The sequence below is a fragment of the Neomonachus schauinslandi genome, chromosome 8 (genome assembly GCF_002201575.2).
Source record: "Neomonachus schauinslandi chromosome 8, ASM220157v2, whole genome shotgun sequence".
Lineage (NCBI taxonomy): Eukaryota > Metazoa > Chordata > Mammalia > Carnivora > Phocidae > Neomonachus > Neomonachus schauinslandi.
Window position 1 is genome coordinate 1,447,541 of NC_058410.1, and position 17,619 is coordinate 1,465,159.

Here is a 17,619-nt window from a genome sequence, read left to right on the forward strand (position 1 = left end):
GTGTCTATTTCTCTCATGCACATTTGTTATGTTTTCTCAGATTTTGATAAATACTGCTCTCCTCCAGATGTTAGGGGCCTGGAATGCATCTCTTCTCTGAAGTTGGTTAAATGAGGAACTGTTTGCTTTGAGAATCACATCAATTAGGAGTCTAACCATAACACACTGGATAGAAGAATATTCTTTACTTACAGCGGTGGCAGGCCAAAGTTCCCAAAAAGCCGTCTGGGGCCCACTCAAGCACACAGAACTGGGTGATCCAGATCCTGAGTCTCTAGGGCGGTATTTCCAGCCTAAAAGAGCCTGTGAGCAGGTGTAGCCAAAGGGGTCTTTCAGCCATGACTAAAATTCCTAGTGAAGATGCTGGTTCTGGGTGGTGCAGCTTCCGGGGGAACTGTCCACGATGGTTGTGAGACACACGTGTGGGTAATAGAACGAGGTCGGCTGCTAACTAGATACCAGTAAAGGCTAATGTTTAGTTTTAGGATTACTGACCTATAGCCCTTTGTGGGTGATAATTAGAGAGTAGGGACCATTGCCTTTTATGGCCCCGAAAGGTGCAGACTGTCGTAGAAAGTTGCAGCCAACAAAGACGAAACCCAAGTGGCCACAGGCACGTTTGTGCAAATGTTATGGCCAAGTCCTATTAAATGTGTCTATTCTGATTCTTTAATAGAATGTATATAAAAGTGCAGCTGTGTCCCAGACTTCCCTGAACTACCTCGAGTAATCTGAGCTGTGCCTGCAGAAATCTCTCACAAATGGCCAATTATTCCCGAAGAGGGAAAAGCGGAAGCTAAATAAGATTCTGATTTTGAGTTCCTTCCTTGAGCCCCGCGCGGCAGCGGCCTCCATCGCTGGGGTGGACGTGGCCGGCCCGACACCAGCCCCAGAGCACCACCGGGAGCAAGGCAGGCAGGCCCACGCTGACTGACCCCGGCTCGTCTCACTTACGCTTGAGGGGATTTTCCCTCCAGAGCTAGACTTCTCTTCCTGACCAGCTGGAGGAACGCACCTCTTGAATGCGACAGGGCTTCATCCCCTGTCCTGGAATCTTGTCTCTGGTCGGGCTGTTTGGATGATTTCTCCAATGAGCAACGTCGCAGACTGTTGATTTTTACTGTTCCTAGCGAGGCAACTCTTATCTCGACAGTGCCCGCAGACTATGAAAGCCAGAGCGATGTCTTCACTCCAGCGTCCAAGAAGGGTGTGACAGGCTATTACACGTGTAAACACAGAATCCACTTTCTCCTCAGAGGGCTGCTTGCCTTCTGTGGTGAGAAAACCCAGGGCTCGCCTGTCTGCGTTCTCTGCACCCACGAGCTGGCGTCCCCGACCAAGGAGCTGCAATGGGCGCACCACCGCACCTTGCAGAGGGAGGAGGGCGCTTGGCAAGCGGGTCACATTCGCCTGCCCCAGGGCCTGGGGTCACGGAGGGCTCAGCTCTCGGCCCGCCTTTGCTGTGTGTACACCCTCAACGCTCAAAGGGAAAGGAAGCTTCCCAGGAGGTGGCACGCGAATCCAAGTGGCAAACTTAAGGCCAGCTCATTGCTTCCTACATCTGAGCCTGCCATTTACTTTTAATAGGTAAAGAAGAAAAAGCAGGAAAAATACAACCACGAAACCAAACGCCGTGACGAAAGGAAACTAGAAGCCCGATAACACAGACGAGAGCAGGACTCTAGTTCAAGAGGCACCCCACACTTGCTGGTGACCTCGTGCAAGTCACCTGACCTCTCTGGATCTCAAGGTCCTCACCTCAGAGCAGTGCCTGGACTGGCAGTTACCCAGGCCAACACCCTGCGCTGGCATCCCATAATTTCTGCTGGGTGGAACCCGAATGGGCATAAGGGAAGGTGGGTCTCCTGGCCTATCACCCTCCAAGATCATCCTCCCAAAAATATGCTCATCATAAGCCAGAGCCAGAGCAAGATCCCAGCTCAGCCAAGGATGCTCAGCATTCTTGGTGGCCTGGGAGCCCCAGGTATCTTCCTATGTCTAGCAGCAAACCCTACACAGGAGCCCAGGGAAGAAAAGTGGGAGGACAGGGAGGAAGGTGCAGATCATTTGTACTGATTTTGGTAAGTTAAGCCTCATTCAAATTGGACATTGATAGTATTTGTAGTGATGATGGTGATGGAGATGATGATGTTGATGATGGTGGTGATGGTGATGGTGATGGCGGTGGTGATGATGGTGATGACGGTGGTGGTGGTGATGATGGTGGTGGTGATGGTGATGGTGATGATGATGATGTTGATGATGGTGATGGTGGTGATGTTGGTGATATTGATGATGATGTTGATGGTGGTGATGGTGATGATGATGATGTTGATGATGATGTTGATGGTGATGGTGATGATGGTGGTGATGTTGGTGATGGTGATGATGATGATGGTGATGATGATGTTGATGATGGTGATGATGACGGTGATGATGATGGTGATGATGATGATGGTGATGATGATGGTGGGGTAGTGATGTTGGTGTGTGTGTGTGTTCCATGGTGTGGGACAACAACTTTATTACAGTTTTATTTTGGTTCCTTTAATAATACATCACAGAAGGCATTCAATATAGCCCACCTTATTGTCAGTGCCATACTACAGAGAATTTTGTTCCATGTGTGTGCGTGTGTGTGCGTGTGTGTGTGTGTGTGTGTGTGTGTGTAGCTCTGATCAGCTTCCACATGAGCTATAATAGGTAGCTCACTATACTACTGTGGTGAGGTCTCAGTTATACAGATTTGGGATATTTCATGACACTGTATTCATCTACAAAGAACAGAAAAAGTGGCTGCCATGAAGATTGAGTGAATTAATATACATAGAGCTTCTGCACTGATGCCCTCTGAGTTCTTAGTCAATATTCACAAGCACGAATGCTGTTTGGTTTTTGGTGCTATTGCTGTTTTGTCTTGGGCACCTCTGACTCACCATCCACAACTCTGTCAGTGATTTTTTTAATAAAAAATTAATTATATAAAACTTGTCCAGGATACAGTCCAAATTCCTTAATAGGACCTGATCTGAATCCTGCCAAACCTCCAGCCTGTTTCTCCTTTTAGAGTATCACATGGTGACCTCGGTTTGCTTCATGAATCCAGCTTCTCTGGGTTCATATATTTAAGGAATTCCATAGGAATGCCCAATGTAGGAGCCAGCAGATCATGAAAGGCCTCATTTAATCCATATTCATTTATGTAAAAATTGAGCTAAGTCACTGTCCAGATACATACGTTATAAAAATTAAAACCTTGTCTGTAGAGAGGGCTTCCAAAAAGATTGCTCTTTCTAGTGTTTACTAAGGCTGCCTGCCAGGACACTCATTCTTGCTCAGAACCTGAGCGGGTCCTGCTTTCTGGAGTTGTCCTGTGCTCGGAGGGGAGAAGCGCTCTCATGAGCCCCAGAATAATGGCCTTCCGCATCCTGACTTCCCTCTTTATGGGCCACGTGTCCCAGGTGCAAAAGCAATCTGCTTCTTCTGTAAAGCATTTCGTATATCAGCTGCTCCTTTAGAAGGAGACTCTGTGTAGAAGCGTTGACATCAGAAACAACGACATAAAGCAGAAGGGACTTTGAGTTAATGGCGGGAACATAGGATTGCAGTCACAGCTCTACTCCTGGTCGGCTCCCTCGACACAGGGCAACCACCTCACTTCTACTGAGTTGAGGTGAAGTGGTCAGAAGTCAGGCAGAAGTGTACTCCAGGGCTGGCACATTCTGGGAAAATAGCATGTGCCAGAAAAGTTGGTTCACTTCGCAATAAAAAGCGATGTCAACAAATAATGTGTCATGTGCCGTGACTAGAAAAAGAGGGGAGGGTCACAAGGAACGGGGATATGCACAGGTGTCTATTTGACACCCATTGTATTCCTCTCTTTGCTTCAAAAATAATTTCTCCATTAGAGAAATTACGAAGAAAAGATTGCTATTCCCTTGCATTTGAATTAACAAATTTAGCCTCGTAGGTAACAAGCGGTTATTATTTAACAGTGTGAAGCGTTAAATAAAACATTGACTTCAGTGGACTTCTAGGGGCCCATCAAATGGTGCTACCAAGAGCAGTATTTCATAGCAGACAATGCATGTATCTCTGGAGATTAAAAAAAAAAAAAAAGTCAGAAATCTAGAACTTCCTGAATTTAAGGAATCTCTGACGGCAATGCCATTCTGTAAAATCTGCCAGATTCTGACATGTCCAACTCTGAGCAGAGAGAGGGGCCTCAGTTTCCCCACTGGGAGCAGGGCATTATACACGCCAAAGAATTTACTTAATTTAATAAGCAAAAGTGCAGAGAAAAGACGGAATGAGAACCCAAAGCTCTAAACTAGTCTACTGAAAATCACTCTCGAAAAATTCATCTCAGGCATTTCTGAAAGTTATCTAACAACCAAGGGACAGTCCATTTATCCTTTTCTGTCAGAGGGAGAAACCACTGATTTTTCTGAAAAATTGTTCTTGATTTGACAAGTCAGGAGAGAGCTGAGAATGAAATTAAATCATCGTGTCAGGGAAAGTATTCTAGAAGTTTCCATGGCCTGCTGTTATTCATTATAAACCAGGTTTTGAAAGTTTCCTACCATCGCTGGTCATCTGGGAGTGTCCAAGTAGCTAGACACAGAGCTTATGTATTTGAGCACTGTGGTCTCGGTTTGTCCACTGAAATTCTTAAAGAATTAAGTTATCAGGAAGAATGCAACTCGATTTCTACCGTCAGCCATCCATTTTCATTAGTTGGGCCTGCATTCTAAAAGTAATCACCCTGTGCTCTGGCCAATCTCCAGCTTTGATTGGATTTTTGCCTGTGTCCACTCCTTTTGGGATTTCTGGAAGAGAAGCAATTTTTCACTCCGACCCCCCAGCCCTGCTCGGTGTCGGCTCGATGATGCTCCCCAGACAGTCCTGACTCCAGGAGCACTACGTGGGGCGAGGGCGGAGTGTTCCTGACCTGGACACAAAACCTGGAACAGGGCTTTTAAGAATGATGATTCCATGACATTTTCAGGCATTAAGGGGAAATTTTATCGTGCACCAGTCTATTTCCTTAATTTTCCTAGTTGCGTAAAATGTTGCTGTCTTGTTTAAGAGCATCAGTCCCGGGAACATAAAGCTGCAATCTTGGCTCCCAGACCATAGAGACTGGGTCTTAAGTGTCTCCGGCCCGGGGCCATCTGCACAATAGGATTGCCACCCACGAACATTTGCTCACAAAGCTAGCGAAGAAAGAACTCCCAGTTATATAAGAATATAGAACAGAGAAGGCCCAGCACGGTTTCGGGGCTCTGACCGGTTCTGGGTTTAAAAACAGGAGAACCAAGAGGAGAGGGAAAACCGCACGGGAGACCCGGCGAAGGGCTGGGAGGAAGACAGCCGAGCTGAGGGCATCTGCACAGCCTCCCTGGTGAGGAGGGACGAGCAGGGGCACACGGCAGCCCTTCATTCCAGGCCTGCACGCCGGGCGCCCGGGACCCGGCCTCGCCGAGCCCGCGGCCCAGACCCACAGGAGGAATGTTCGGGGTGCGCTCGGGAAGGGAGTGTGCAGAGCAGTGCCGATGGCTGGCCCTTCCCACAGGACGACTAAAGATGCAGAATGTGGCAGAGCAGAGCTGTGGCTGTGGAACAAGGGATTCCGCAGCTGCGGCCGACGCCTGGGCACACCCCGGGCGGGTTCCGGGGGACCTGACGCGGGCAGAGGCGCTGAGACCCCCGCTCCGGGTGTCGGGCCTGCACCGTGTACCACAGCCCATTACTGAAGTGAGTCTGTCACAGCAGCCCAGTGATCTGCTCACGGCAGGGGCTCGATAAAGTCAGACGAGCTACGAGGGACGCCGACGTCAATAAAAGGGAGTTGTAGGCCAGTTAAAAGCGAATTTGTTATTTTCCAGTGTACCCCATACTTGGAAGGTTTTTTAAAGTGGTTATGTGGGACAAAACTGCTTATCGTAGAATAGCAGTTGTTTAACAACAAATTTAACTTACTTAATGGTGTTTGAGGACAGTCTGTCCTCCTCAGTTATTCAAACTGTCTCTGAAACGTTGCTTACACCATTAGTCAATCTGGCAGATGCTTTCCCATGATTAACGTGCATTTAACCTTATTCCCTCTGCCCTCTGCCGAATCGTGACTTTCAAAGGAGCAGGCCAACCAGGATTCGATGCACTAATGTCTTTGATAGAACTCCCCTACCATCTGAGAGAATTTTCTAATCAGATTAAGCTCAGATTTCTTCTGAACCACGTGGGAGCGTGGTTCTGAGCCTCGGGCGTCTGCGTGAGCTGGTGCGCCCTGAGCTTTCCCGCGGCGGCAGGCGGGGGTCTGCCAACACCCGGGGCTCTGCGGTGACGGCAAACGCCTGGACGTTTGGAAATGCTGTTACACTGGGGAACGAGAAGTCAGCTTGGACACTGAATTTTAGAAATTTAAAACTTAAAAGAAAACCAGCGAACCTCTTTTTAACCATCGGTCGGTGTGACTGGGTTTCAGGAATCCTAGGTCACCAGTGTGGGTCTAGCCGCAGCTCAAGTGAGTTTTCAGTGGTCCTACCATGGCCTCGGCCGTGTGCCAGCCCAGGGGGCCGCAGGGGAGAGCCCCGTGTCCCCTGGAGTGGAGCAGGAGTATTCCTGACCCCTCAGACCGTCTGCGGATGACCCTGAACCGTGTCCACATCTTCTCTCACCCTCCGGGTGGCCTTCCTGACCCGCTGCCGTGTCCACTGGTGCTGTGCACTCCCAACCTGGCTCCTCGTGACCGGACACAGGATGGAGTGTGTCAGCACAGGCCACGCCCAGCTCCCTGGCAGGGCCCAGCGCAATCCTGAAAACGCGGGCCCTCGTGGTCAAAACACTGAGGAAGCTCGAGTTGGCGGCAGCGAGCGGTTAAACCAGACGCAGACGGGGAAGCTGCCCAGGCCGCTCCCAGGAAGCCAGCCCTGCTGCTAATGAAATACTTCCATAAATATTTACGTCCCAACCAACCAGGGCCAGGAAACCTGTCCATCTTCTTGGACAGGAGATAAATGAGTGGATTACCTGCCCACAGATGTCAGATGATTCACGCTCTGGGGGACCCCGTTCACCTGGCAGCCAGGAGAGGGTGGCCAGCAGGTGAAGGCCAGCCTCGTGGGACGCAGTGGAGGGCAGACCCTCACGACGTCACACGTCGGCTTCGAGACTCATGTGCCTCCTTTCCTGGAGCAGAGGATTCAGTAAGAGAGAGATGCGGGGCTCTTGGCAGGGAGAAGAGGGAAGTTGTGGGGTTGGCCACGGCGGGCCTCGCCTCCAGGACACACATGCAGCTTCGGCATCTTCTGGTAGCAAGGGGCCCCTGTCCCCAGCAGCGGCACATGGTGGGTCCACGCCAGCAGCTGTGACCCAGGGATCGGAAACCTGCTGGGAGGCCACTTGGAGACCTGGCCAGGGAAGGAAGCTGAACGCAGAGGGTGAGACGCGAGAGGATGTGCCATTGAAAACAAGGGGCCACATCCAAGTAGCTGTTAGGCTCAGGACAAGAGTGAGCGCGGCTTCTAATCAATGAGTCATGAAAGTCGATCTGAAAGGATAGGAAAGACACAGTCTCCCCACCCCCCTGCATTTCGTAAACTCCATTTTTATGCACAGATTTTCATGAGCTAGACCTTTCCACTTGCTTGCAGGCGCAGCCTGGCGCCCAGGAAGCCCCCTTCATATTCTGTGGCTTAGCCAAGAAACAGCCTTCACACTCACTTTTTCTCATTCAGCTGTCGAAGTATAAATAAATGGAAAAAGTGCCCAACACCTCCTTGTAAGTAACTTCAAATTTCCAGCTGACCTTTATGAGTCTTTCCTCTGCGTGGTAAGGCCGAAAAAAAAAAAAAAAGCCTTTGCTTTTTTAACTTGTCTTTATTCGTTCTTATTTTATTGTGAATGAGTAATTCCCACAATTTTCCACCAAGCCTCCTCCAGTGTCTCCTCATCTTCTTAAAAATGGAGAAAAAAAATCAACTGAACTAAATAAATACCCTAATAAAAATCCCACTAAGAATTCTGCCAAGTGTGACACAATTAAGACCGTGTAGTTCCTGCCTCGCACACGCCTCCTGCCACATCCAGCATCCTATCTGCTCTCCTAAGAAACAGCGCAAGCATCCCGCTTTTCACAAGTTTGCGACACTCCTCTTCGCTTTCAGGAAAGACCCGCCTTAGAAGCTGTTTTCACTAATGGAAGGCGATCTGCAGACAGTGAGATGAAAAAACAGAGAGACGCGCCCGCGGCACCCACCGTTGGTCGGCAGCGGGCTCCCCAGAGGGCACGGAGGCCGCGCTCACCGAGCACGAGCTCCCGCCCCGGGGACCCAGTAGCATCTCCGCTCCAGCCCCAGAGCACTGGGCAGAGTCTGTGAGCATCCAGGCTTTATCTCCACCTATTTTGTGTCTTTTAGCAAGATGTATCCTCAGGTATCAGTCAGAAAAGCCTAAGACAGGTGAGTTTTTGGGTCTGGGAACACTCAGAAATTCTTCCACATAAATTAATAGTAATGACTTCTTTACACCATTTAGTCTTACAGGAGATTTCACCGAGACGCCCTGCTTTCAGGTGGTAGGCAAAACAGAATTAAATAAAGGTCTCATTGAAGACATGTCCCTGTGTCCTTCAGGGCCTTGTGGGTAATTCTCTGAACACACCTGGGAGATGGAAGCAGCATCTCTGGATGTCCCCACAGATACCATGCCTGACGGTCACGTCTTCTCAACCCCTGCCCCCCACCCCTTGTCCTGGGGTTCCTGCCTCACATGGAAAATACACGTGGGGTTATAACGGAGTTTTCGCTCATGGCATCCTCTCCTAAACCTGGATTTAAGGGCCCATTTCTTCATCATACATCCTACAGAATGCAATTTGCTTTTGAAGGTTTAGTAACCCTATTCACCTACAAATGTCATTTCACATTTAATCATCAAGCTCACTGGTCAAAAAAAACCAAAATAAAGTAGCTCCGGTCTCTCTCCCAAGCATTGCAACTCAGTCCCTGGCCACATCCAGAAATCCAAACCCAAACTTCTCACCTGAGTTGACAAGCATGAATTGTTCACTGTGATGCCATCAGACAGCTCTTAACAGCCAAACCAAGCCCTGTCTCACACCCAGCGCCCCCTGCTCTGTCCTGGCCCGGCCTCTTAGCAGGCAGGTGGCAGGAAGCCTCTCTGAGCAGCCGCTGAGCGTGGACAGTGCTGGGCAGACGAGCCCCATGGACACAGGGCACGTGTGGCGACCCTGAGCTCACCCCGTCTGCCAGGTAGAAGGCTGCCCGTCTAAAATGAAAGACTTTCTTTCAGATAAAATTTGGGAGACGCATGTCTGTGAATTTGGTATTTGATTTGACACAAAAATTGTAGAAGTTGACGTTTTTAATGGGTGAAATATTGACATCTCATATTATCCTTGAAAGAGCCTTGAAGGCTGCGGGGTCCTCTGTGGAAGAAAGGTAAACACGGGGTCTCCCGGGGTCCTGCAGTCCCTGCAAAGGGGCTAGGCTCAGGGTCCGGGTGTCCTTTTGTTCAGTGGAGTACAACCACCACAGTGTTGTACTGGCTTCAGGCGTAGGACGCCGTGATCCCACAACTCCGCACATCTCTCGGTGCTCCCCACGTCGGTGTGGTCGCCAGCTGTCAGTAAACACTAGCACAGAATTACTGACCACACTCCCTGTGCTGGACTTTTCATCCCTGTGACTCCCTTGTTTTGTATTGGAAGTTTGTGCCTCTTAATCCCTTTATCTTCTTCACCCGTCCCCACTCACCTCTGCTCTGCTCACCAGATGGTTCTCTGTACCTAAGTCTGGTTTTTTGTTTGTCTCACACATGTGAGTAAAATCATATGGTATATGTCATTCTCTGTCTGACTTATTTCACTTAACATCATAAATATATAAAGAACTTACACAAGTTAACACCAGAAAAACAAATAATCTGATTAAAAATGGGCAAAAGACCTAAACAGACCTTTTTCCAAAGAAGACATACAGATGGCCAACAGACACATGGAAAGATGCCCAAGTGTTGGCGAGGATGTGCAGAAAGGGGAACCCTCTTACACTGTTGGTGGGAATGCAAGCTGGTGCAGCCACTCTGGAAACTGTATGGAGGTTCCTCAAAAACTTAAAAATAGAGCTACCCAGGACCCAGCAATTGCACTACTGGGTATTTACCCAAACAAAATGAAAACACTAAAGCACTAATTTGGAAAGGTACATGCACCCCTATGTTTATTGCCATTATAGCGAGATGCTGCCCGTCCCTGGGTGAGAGCTGTGGAAGGTCCTAACTACCCCAGAGACGGCGGGAATAAGCATCTGACAGTCAACAAACCCTCTAAACAAGTGGGCCACGTGGGAGAAGGTTATCAGCTCGGCTTGGAAAATAAAGGACCCTTGCTGGCTGGGACTTAGCCCCTGAAAATGAACACTGCACCTTTTAAGAAGAAAACGCATCTGCCTAAATGTGGCTCACGTGTGTGCCCACAGAGCTGCCACGGTGCTCTTCTGAAACAGTTTCCTCTCCACCAAGAACAGCCTCTCTCCTGGAGTCCTTCCAAGACCTACTTGTTTTTTCCCTAATAAGGATAATTATCTCCAAAATATCAAAATGATGAAGTGGTCATGAGCGGTACCGAGCTGACCATCACACGGTTTGCATAAAGCGGCTTGTGTGCCTGGAGACTCTGGTTTTTATTTAAGGTATGGGCGAGGAGGGGCATCTCTGCCAGGACAGCCTAATAATCCTGCTCCCACTCGGCCAGGGGCCGGCTTTCCTGCTCTGGGGACGCCTCCTCACCACGAGCTCCCGGACACCCGGACCGCACTCCTGACAGACCAGCCAGTGAGACGCCCCTTGCGTTTCTCAGTTGGACGAGCAGCTGCTCCCACAAGCCACCACCATCCCCGTCCTCAAATCAAGAGCCCGGTCTGGTGTTTGATGCGCTGGGTCCACCATGAAAAGAGCTTCCTAGCGAGCACGTCACTGCTAGGAAGGAACAGGAGAACTGCCTCTTGTCCCAGCACCTTTTACTAAGAGACAGCAAAGCTAGACTGGACGTTCGTAAATGGACTGGGTTTCATATCGTATGTGTAAAAACCACCCACAGCTCGATTTCTGGTTCTTTATCAAAAAGAAACCATTAAGAGTCTTGGACCCTTAGAGCCAAAGAACAGATTGTCTGATATTCGTGCAACATGATTAAGACCAGCTAAAACCAGCAAACATTCGCTGAGGGCTCTCCATGCACCAGACGCCTGCTAGATTCATTGTTTCCTGTGAAGAAAAATCTCGTCCACCCACTGATAAGGCCTGACTTCAGAGGCAAGAGATTACAGCAGATGATGGAGGGGGAGAACTCCTCTGGTCTGAGAACATCAGGGAGCATGCAATCCAGCTGTTCACTGAGCTCCTTCCAAGGGTAAGACATCACGTATACAAAAGGTGCTTAACTAGGAATCCGCATGGGTGCTTGCAGTTGCTCCTTTGTGATCTCTGTCTCCCTCTCTCCCCATCCCCAGATGCAGGAAGGAGCCTGATCCGTGAGACGCACACACACTGACCACAGAGAGAAACAGGGTGGGACAAAAATCAAAAAAATAAAAAATCACAGGCTCCTTGAACCTGCATCAGCAGGAAGTCACTGGAGAGACCCGTGGCCAGGAGACGGCCCCGCACGGGAACGTCTCAGAAGCAGCAAAGTCGCAGAAGCAGAGTCGTCTTCAGGTAGGAAAGCAGCCTTCGTCCCGCCCCTCCTCTTCCTCTGTCTTAGCTACTTTCATTCCCAGTGTTGCTCAACAGATTGGGACAGGTCTGGGTGATATTCTAGTCGTTTCTACCTTCGTCCATAAACATCTTTACTCAGAACTGAAAACCCTCTTTCCCGATACTAGTGCAAATAAAGCAAGAACCCACTTTTCTAGTGGAATTTATCCGGACTTGGTATAAGACCAAGACCAAACATGTGCTCTGAACTAAGGACATTAGAGAATGGTTTTCACAGTGTCTGAGGCATTGGCTAAACACACACAATCTGGAAATATTTAAAAGAAAAAAAAAGAACCAATTTTCTTTTAAATATCTGGAGATATTTAAAAGAAAAAAAAAAAAGAGAACCAAAATGAAATAAAATAGCGACTAGCTTTGAAGCATCTTACAGATGCCGTCAAATTCACCCCATGATGTCAGAGCTGTGTCTCTAAACTCCTTGATTTCATGAGATGAGCCAAACTGCGGGACGCTCGCCTGCCAGGCGGGCCGGGCCACCTCACTCACCGCCGCCACTCTTAATCCCACGTACATTCCTGGAGGGACTCGGAGTCCAACAAAGGCTTTAGGTTTAACTACTAAGATCACCATCATTTTTGGTGTATCATAAACACTTTTGTGCTTCTTGATGAAAGATAACATCCATAAAACATTTTCTGTGAACGTATTTTTAAATTATAAGATTAAACTCACTGCCTCTGTTTAATTTGAAATACTTCTTTGTAATAAAACTCACTTGATACAAAGACTGAGCTCATGTTTTATTAAAACCTAAACTTCAGCTTCTTGAACTGTTGATTCTATTCAAAAGGAATGCCAGAAAATGACATTTGAATTATTGCTTTCTTTTAGGGAAAAGAATGAAAGGATCCTTTGGTTTAGAAGTTCTGACTTCAGGGGACATTGTTTGCTTCTCTGGGTCTTAGACTTGGCACTCGAGCGTTGCTGGCCATGGGTGCCGCCGACCTGCACGTGCCCTGGGTGTGCTCCCTGGGGCCCTCGCACGTCTGCTGACCGCAGGCCCCTGGGGAGGAGGTCCCTGGTCGACGGCTCTGAGGCCACCGCCCTCCCCACCGGGAACAGAGCTGGAGAAATTCTTTCTCGTTCTAAACCTGCAAGAAAGCTCAGAGCGGGGGTAGATGTTTCCACTCACCTTGGAGCTGGCGGCCCTTGTACAAATCCCTTGTTTTGGTTGGGTGAGCCCTGGCTGTGTTATCGCATTTCGGCTGTTCGTACCTGTGAGGAGGGGAAGAAAGGGAAAACGGGTTTGACACTCGGAAGAGGATGCTTTCTTCCGTTGCTCAGGTGCTCAAGCAAGCGCACCCGCCCTCGGCCAGCAGCACATGTGTGGCATTGACTTCTCCCGACTGAGGACCGTTTCCGACCTCTGTGACCATTTACTGTAATAAGCTTATTTTTCACAGTCAGTAGGAAGGAGCACACCGCACAGGGCTCTGCCTTGGCATCCAGTTTCTGAAACAAATCTTCACAGGGGCTGCCGAACACCCCACCTCCGCACCTCTACCTGTTCCAGGACTCGACACGGTTCAGAGGGGAGGGGCCGGGGGAGAGGAGGCCTGGGGTGCGGCCCAGGAAAGAAGGCAAAGTCTCAGAAGTTTAGATTTATGTATTACTGAAAGACCAGCTAAATCTTAAACTGATTCATGAAAGCTACAAAAGGTTGTCCCTGTATTAAGGGGAAGGAAAGGGAAGGGGAGGGGAGGGGAGGGAAGAGAGTGAGAGAGGGTGCTACGTGGCGCCCCATGTCCAGTGAACAGAAACTGCGGAGAAGGCCTGACAGGTGGGTCCTGACATGGGGGCAGGAGGTGTGGGTGCTGCGGACGCCCCCCTCATGAGAGCAGCTCCGTGGTGATTCTGGAGCGAATGGGACCCAGGGCCCCTCTCCCTTACGGGCTTCCCATGCAGGCCCAGGGCAACAGCGGGTGCTCTTGGGTGGCTCTTCGGAAACGCCTGTGGTCTGGGCACTCGGTACCACAGACGGGGAGAGCCGGGCCACGTAGAGAACCGCCCCCGTCCAGTGGGGACACTGACGGAGAGAACCCGCCGCCCCCAGCTCCCCATGTAGTCTGACAGGTGGACAGTGTGAGCCAGCGGGCAGGGCTGCAGGTGGAATGATCTGGACTGAAGGCCTGCTGATTTCCAGGATGTGAACAGGTTCATTGGCTCCTCCCCACCCACTCTGCCCCATCTTCCTTTCTCACTCCCCAAGAAAGGGCTGGGAGCTCATATTTACTTCATAGGGATCAGTTCAGATTCTTATTTTTCCTTACTCTTTGTTTTCCCATCACGGGAAATAAAGGAGAATGAAATGTCTCCCCGAGGGACACACTGTGAGTGTCCTTGCCCTGGTGGCCCGTCCTGGCGGGGCTGGCCGGCTGCGGCTGAAACGGAGCCAGGGGCCCCGCGCCCCTCTGGCCCCCCACCCGGAATAGCCTCTTGGATGCCAGAGAACGTAACACCCACTCCCGCAAACCTAATATGTCTTTTTGAAATGCTGTTTTTGAAATTAAAGAGTCCCTGACACACTCCAGCAAATAGCTAAGCTGTCACGTTTTAACCAGTAGCCATTAGCTCATATTCTTTTGAAATGCAGTGGGGTTCAGTACAGACGGCAGAGGGAACCACAGTCATGAGGCTGTAAGGGGTGAGGGGACCCACGCCTCCCTGACCAGGGCGGCTCCTGTTCCCGCAGGGATATTGATGAGAGCTGAGCATTCGCCACGAGAAAATGAGCAAAAGCAGCACGCTCACGGAGGGTCGCTCGTGTCCAGGGACACATGCTAAACCTGGAGAACGCTCACAGTTTCGGGCTCTGGGCCAGCGTCTGTGGGGTTGAAACAGGTCCGACTGGCACCTACGTTAGCAGTGGTGTCTTCACAGCGGAAGGCCCGCGAAACGTGAGCTGTAAAAAGATAAGCAGGTGCCCCAGCTCCTGATGGATGACGTGGAAACCCAAGCTCCCGGCCATTCTTGGGGACGTCCCGTTTGCAGGAGTATCAGAGTGCACCTCGGGGACGGCCGCGGGCTACTCTGTTGGGTTCGAAGCTGAACTAGTAACAGGAACTCTGTGCGGAGCCTCCAAAATGCTAAAAGTCAGCACCAGCATCCTTCACCTGGGTGATAAGAGGCCATATCGTTCTAAACCCCCATTCTGAATCTTTAACTTTGCAGCAGACTGGAAGCTAGCCACACTGGTCGTTCTGGTTCTGTTCCAAACTTAACCTGGAGATGCCTTAAGAATCCCAGCACTATGCTGACATGAAAAATGTACATTTAAATGACAGTATTCTGCCTCTTTTAAAGAATACTGGGAAATGCCTTAACTTGCAGAAATGGCAATCTCAAGAAATAGAACTAATGCCTTTGAAGTCTCAAATAAGAGAAATCCAAATTTAGTGTTGACATCCATCACATTCTTTTCAATAGTGTTTAACTTATTTGTATGAAAACAGTGAACACCCCATGACTATCTGCTTGCCCATCAGATGCCAGGCTTTCTGCCAGGGAGAAATGTGACGTCACGCTCACATGGCCACGTGCACTCGACCCCTGAGAGAGGCGGTCTGTGGAGTCAGGGGACGGGGCAGCCCCGAGGCGAGGTAAGAACAGCCTGAAGCCGGCAGCAGGTGGTGAGCCCTTCATTGGCCATCGAGACGGTGAAAGAGGAATCTCTCCGTTCTGGGAGCAAATGCAGTAGCTAGCAACCAGCTTGCTCCATGCTTAGCCTGACAGCCCGTTCCAGCTCTCCCCACAACCCAGCAGCAGCCGGGCTGGAACCTGCCCCTCTCCTCCCAGATCCTATTGTGCCAGGCACGGCAGGGGCTCGTCCAGGTATCTGGGCCCCAGCTCACAGGCAGTCTGTACACCATGGCCAAGATGTTAATTTTGACACCAAAAAGCAGGAGGACCAGGATGCAGTTCTGCCCCTGGCCCAACTCATGTTTCTACCCAGGTGATTATCCCAACTAGAGACTGTTAGGAGGAAGCTGCTGTATACCTGGGCTGGCAAACAGCATACGTTTATTGTCCTCAGCACAGCCTACAACAAAATCCATGCATTTAAATTATCTTGCTTGGTGACATGAGGAAAAGGGAGCTGGCTTATAATGACAATGCATTTTATATTTATGGCTTCTGTCTTGGATTTTTATATTATTCTTCCCCATCGACACATATAAATAGGATAATTGAGGGAGAAAACCTGAATCGTCTACCCAAATATAAAGCAAAACTATAAAGTATCTCCCTAGAACTGCTTATTTCAGGAAATCATAAGAAAGTAGCATGAATACAACAGAGGGTATTTAGGCAGGAGTGCGGAGGACTTCCCGCGACTGTTCTGGCCGGTCACAGAGAACCAGCGGTAGGAGTGGGTGGGTGAAGCTGACCAGCAGCTTACCAGACAGCCCTTAATGTTGATAATTTTGACTGATTTCCCAACATCCATGTCTCCCTAGAGATCAATTTAAACTAATTCCATTTTTCTTGCCAGTGATGGGTTTAGTCATGGTCATATGATCCGATTCTGGCCAATAATCCATGCATTAAATTTGCCAGGGGGCTTTTAGGGAAGGTTGTTTGGCTTCCTAAGAAAGAGAGAGGTGGGTGCTGTATCCTCTGAGCACTGTGGTGTCTAGATGAGATGCCCAGATCTCTGCAGCCATCCTGTGACCACGAGAAGAGTCTGTCCAAGGGCAAACACAACTGTGTCCTCAAGTGACATCACCAAATCACAGTGTCAACTGAAATGGAGTTTTCTCCATCTCTGTAATTCTCACCTGAGGTAATAGAGTCCCTTGTTTATGCCTCCTTGTCAGATTCACCACTATTACAAACGAAAAACTTCCTAATTGATACACCCTACCTTTGGGCCAAAACAACTGGATTCTGGCTCAGGGCCCTCCACTGTGTGGGGCAGTGCTCACTCCCTCTGTCTGGACTGTGCTCCCACAGACATCGTCAGATTGCCCCCCAGCATCTTCAGGACTTGACTCCAACATGCTTTCCAGGGAGTGCCCCTGGCCATTCAATTCAAGTTGACCACCCCCCCCCCCCGCCCCAGCATTCCCTCTCCTATTTCTGGTTTATTTCTGGTTTATTTTCCTCAGAACACTTGTCATTCACCAGCATATTTACTTATATCTGGTGCATCTATTTATGTGCTTTACCTATAGTCTGTTTCCTTCCATTGGAACATAAGCCCTATGGAAGCATGGATTTTTGTCCATTTTGTTTCCTGCACATCCCCCACCCCCAGAACAGTGTGCGCAACAGTGAGGGCACTGGGGTGGTGGCCCTGTCCCAGGCCTGGTGCCAAATGATGGCCACAATGGCCCTCCCTCCATCAGCAGTAGGCCTGGTCTGGGGGTGATAGTCTGACCAATTCAAGGGAGGGGAGGCCCCCTGAGGGTCTGTGGGGAGGGCTGTCCTCGCTGTCAGAAAGAAGCACCAACTATGTTGGATGATGCTTCTAGAAACCCGGTCAGGGATAAGTCACAAAGCAAGCCAGTAAGTCAAAGATGGCAGAGCAGGGAGAATTAAAAAAATGGCTTATTGAAGTATACCCTTGAGCTGCTGAGATAGTCCGAACTTCCCTTCACCTTTGAGGTGTGTGAGTTGTTAAGACTTGAGGGGAGAGAACGTCCCTGAGAGAGGAGACCTGCTCTGTTGGTCACTGCTCTTTCCTCAGTCCCTAGAATAGTTATGGGCTATTGCTGACCATCAGCATTCGGGATGGAAGGAAGGAAGAAGGAAGGAAGGAAGGAAGGAAGGAAGGAAGGAAGGAAGGAAGGAAGGAAGGAAGGAAGGAAGGAAGGA

General features: G+C 49.6%; 1 protein-coding gene across 1 annotated transcript in view; it reads right to left on the reverse strand.

The window, feature by feature from the left end:
- SMOC2 (SPARC related modular calcium binding 2) overlaps positions 1–17,619 on the reverse strand; it is a 110,631-nt gene that overhangs the window by 29,108 nt on the left and 63,904 nt on the right. Inside the window, exon 9 of the mRNA XM_021693198.2 lies at positions 12,935–13,017. Coding sequence (XP_021548873.1) covers positions 12,935–13,017 — 83 coding nt within the window. The remainder of the gene's footprint in view (positions 1–12,934; positions 13,018–17,619) is intronic.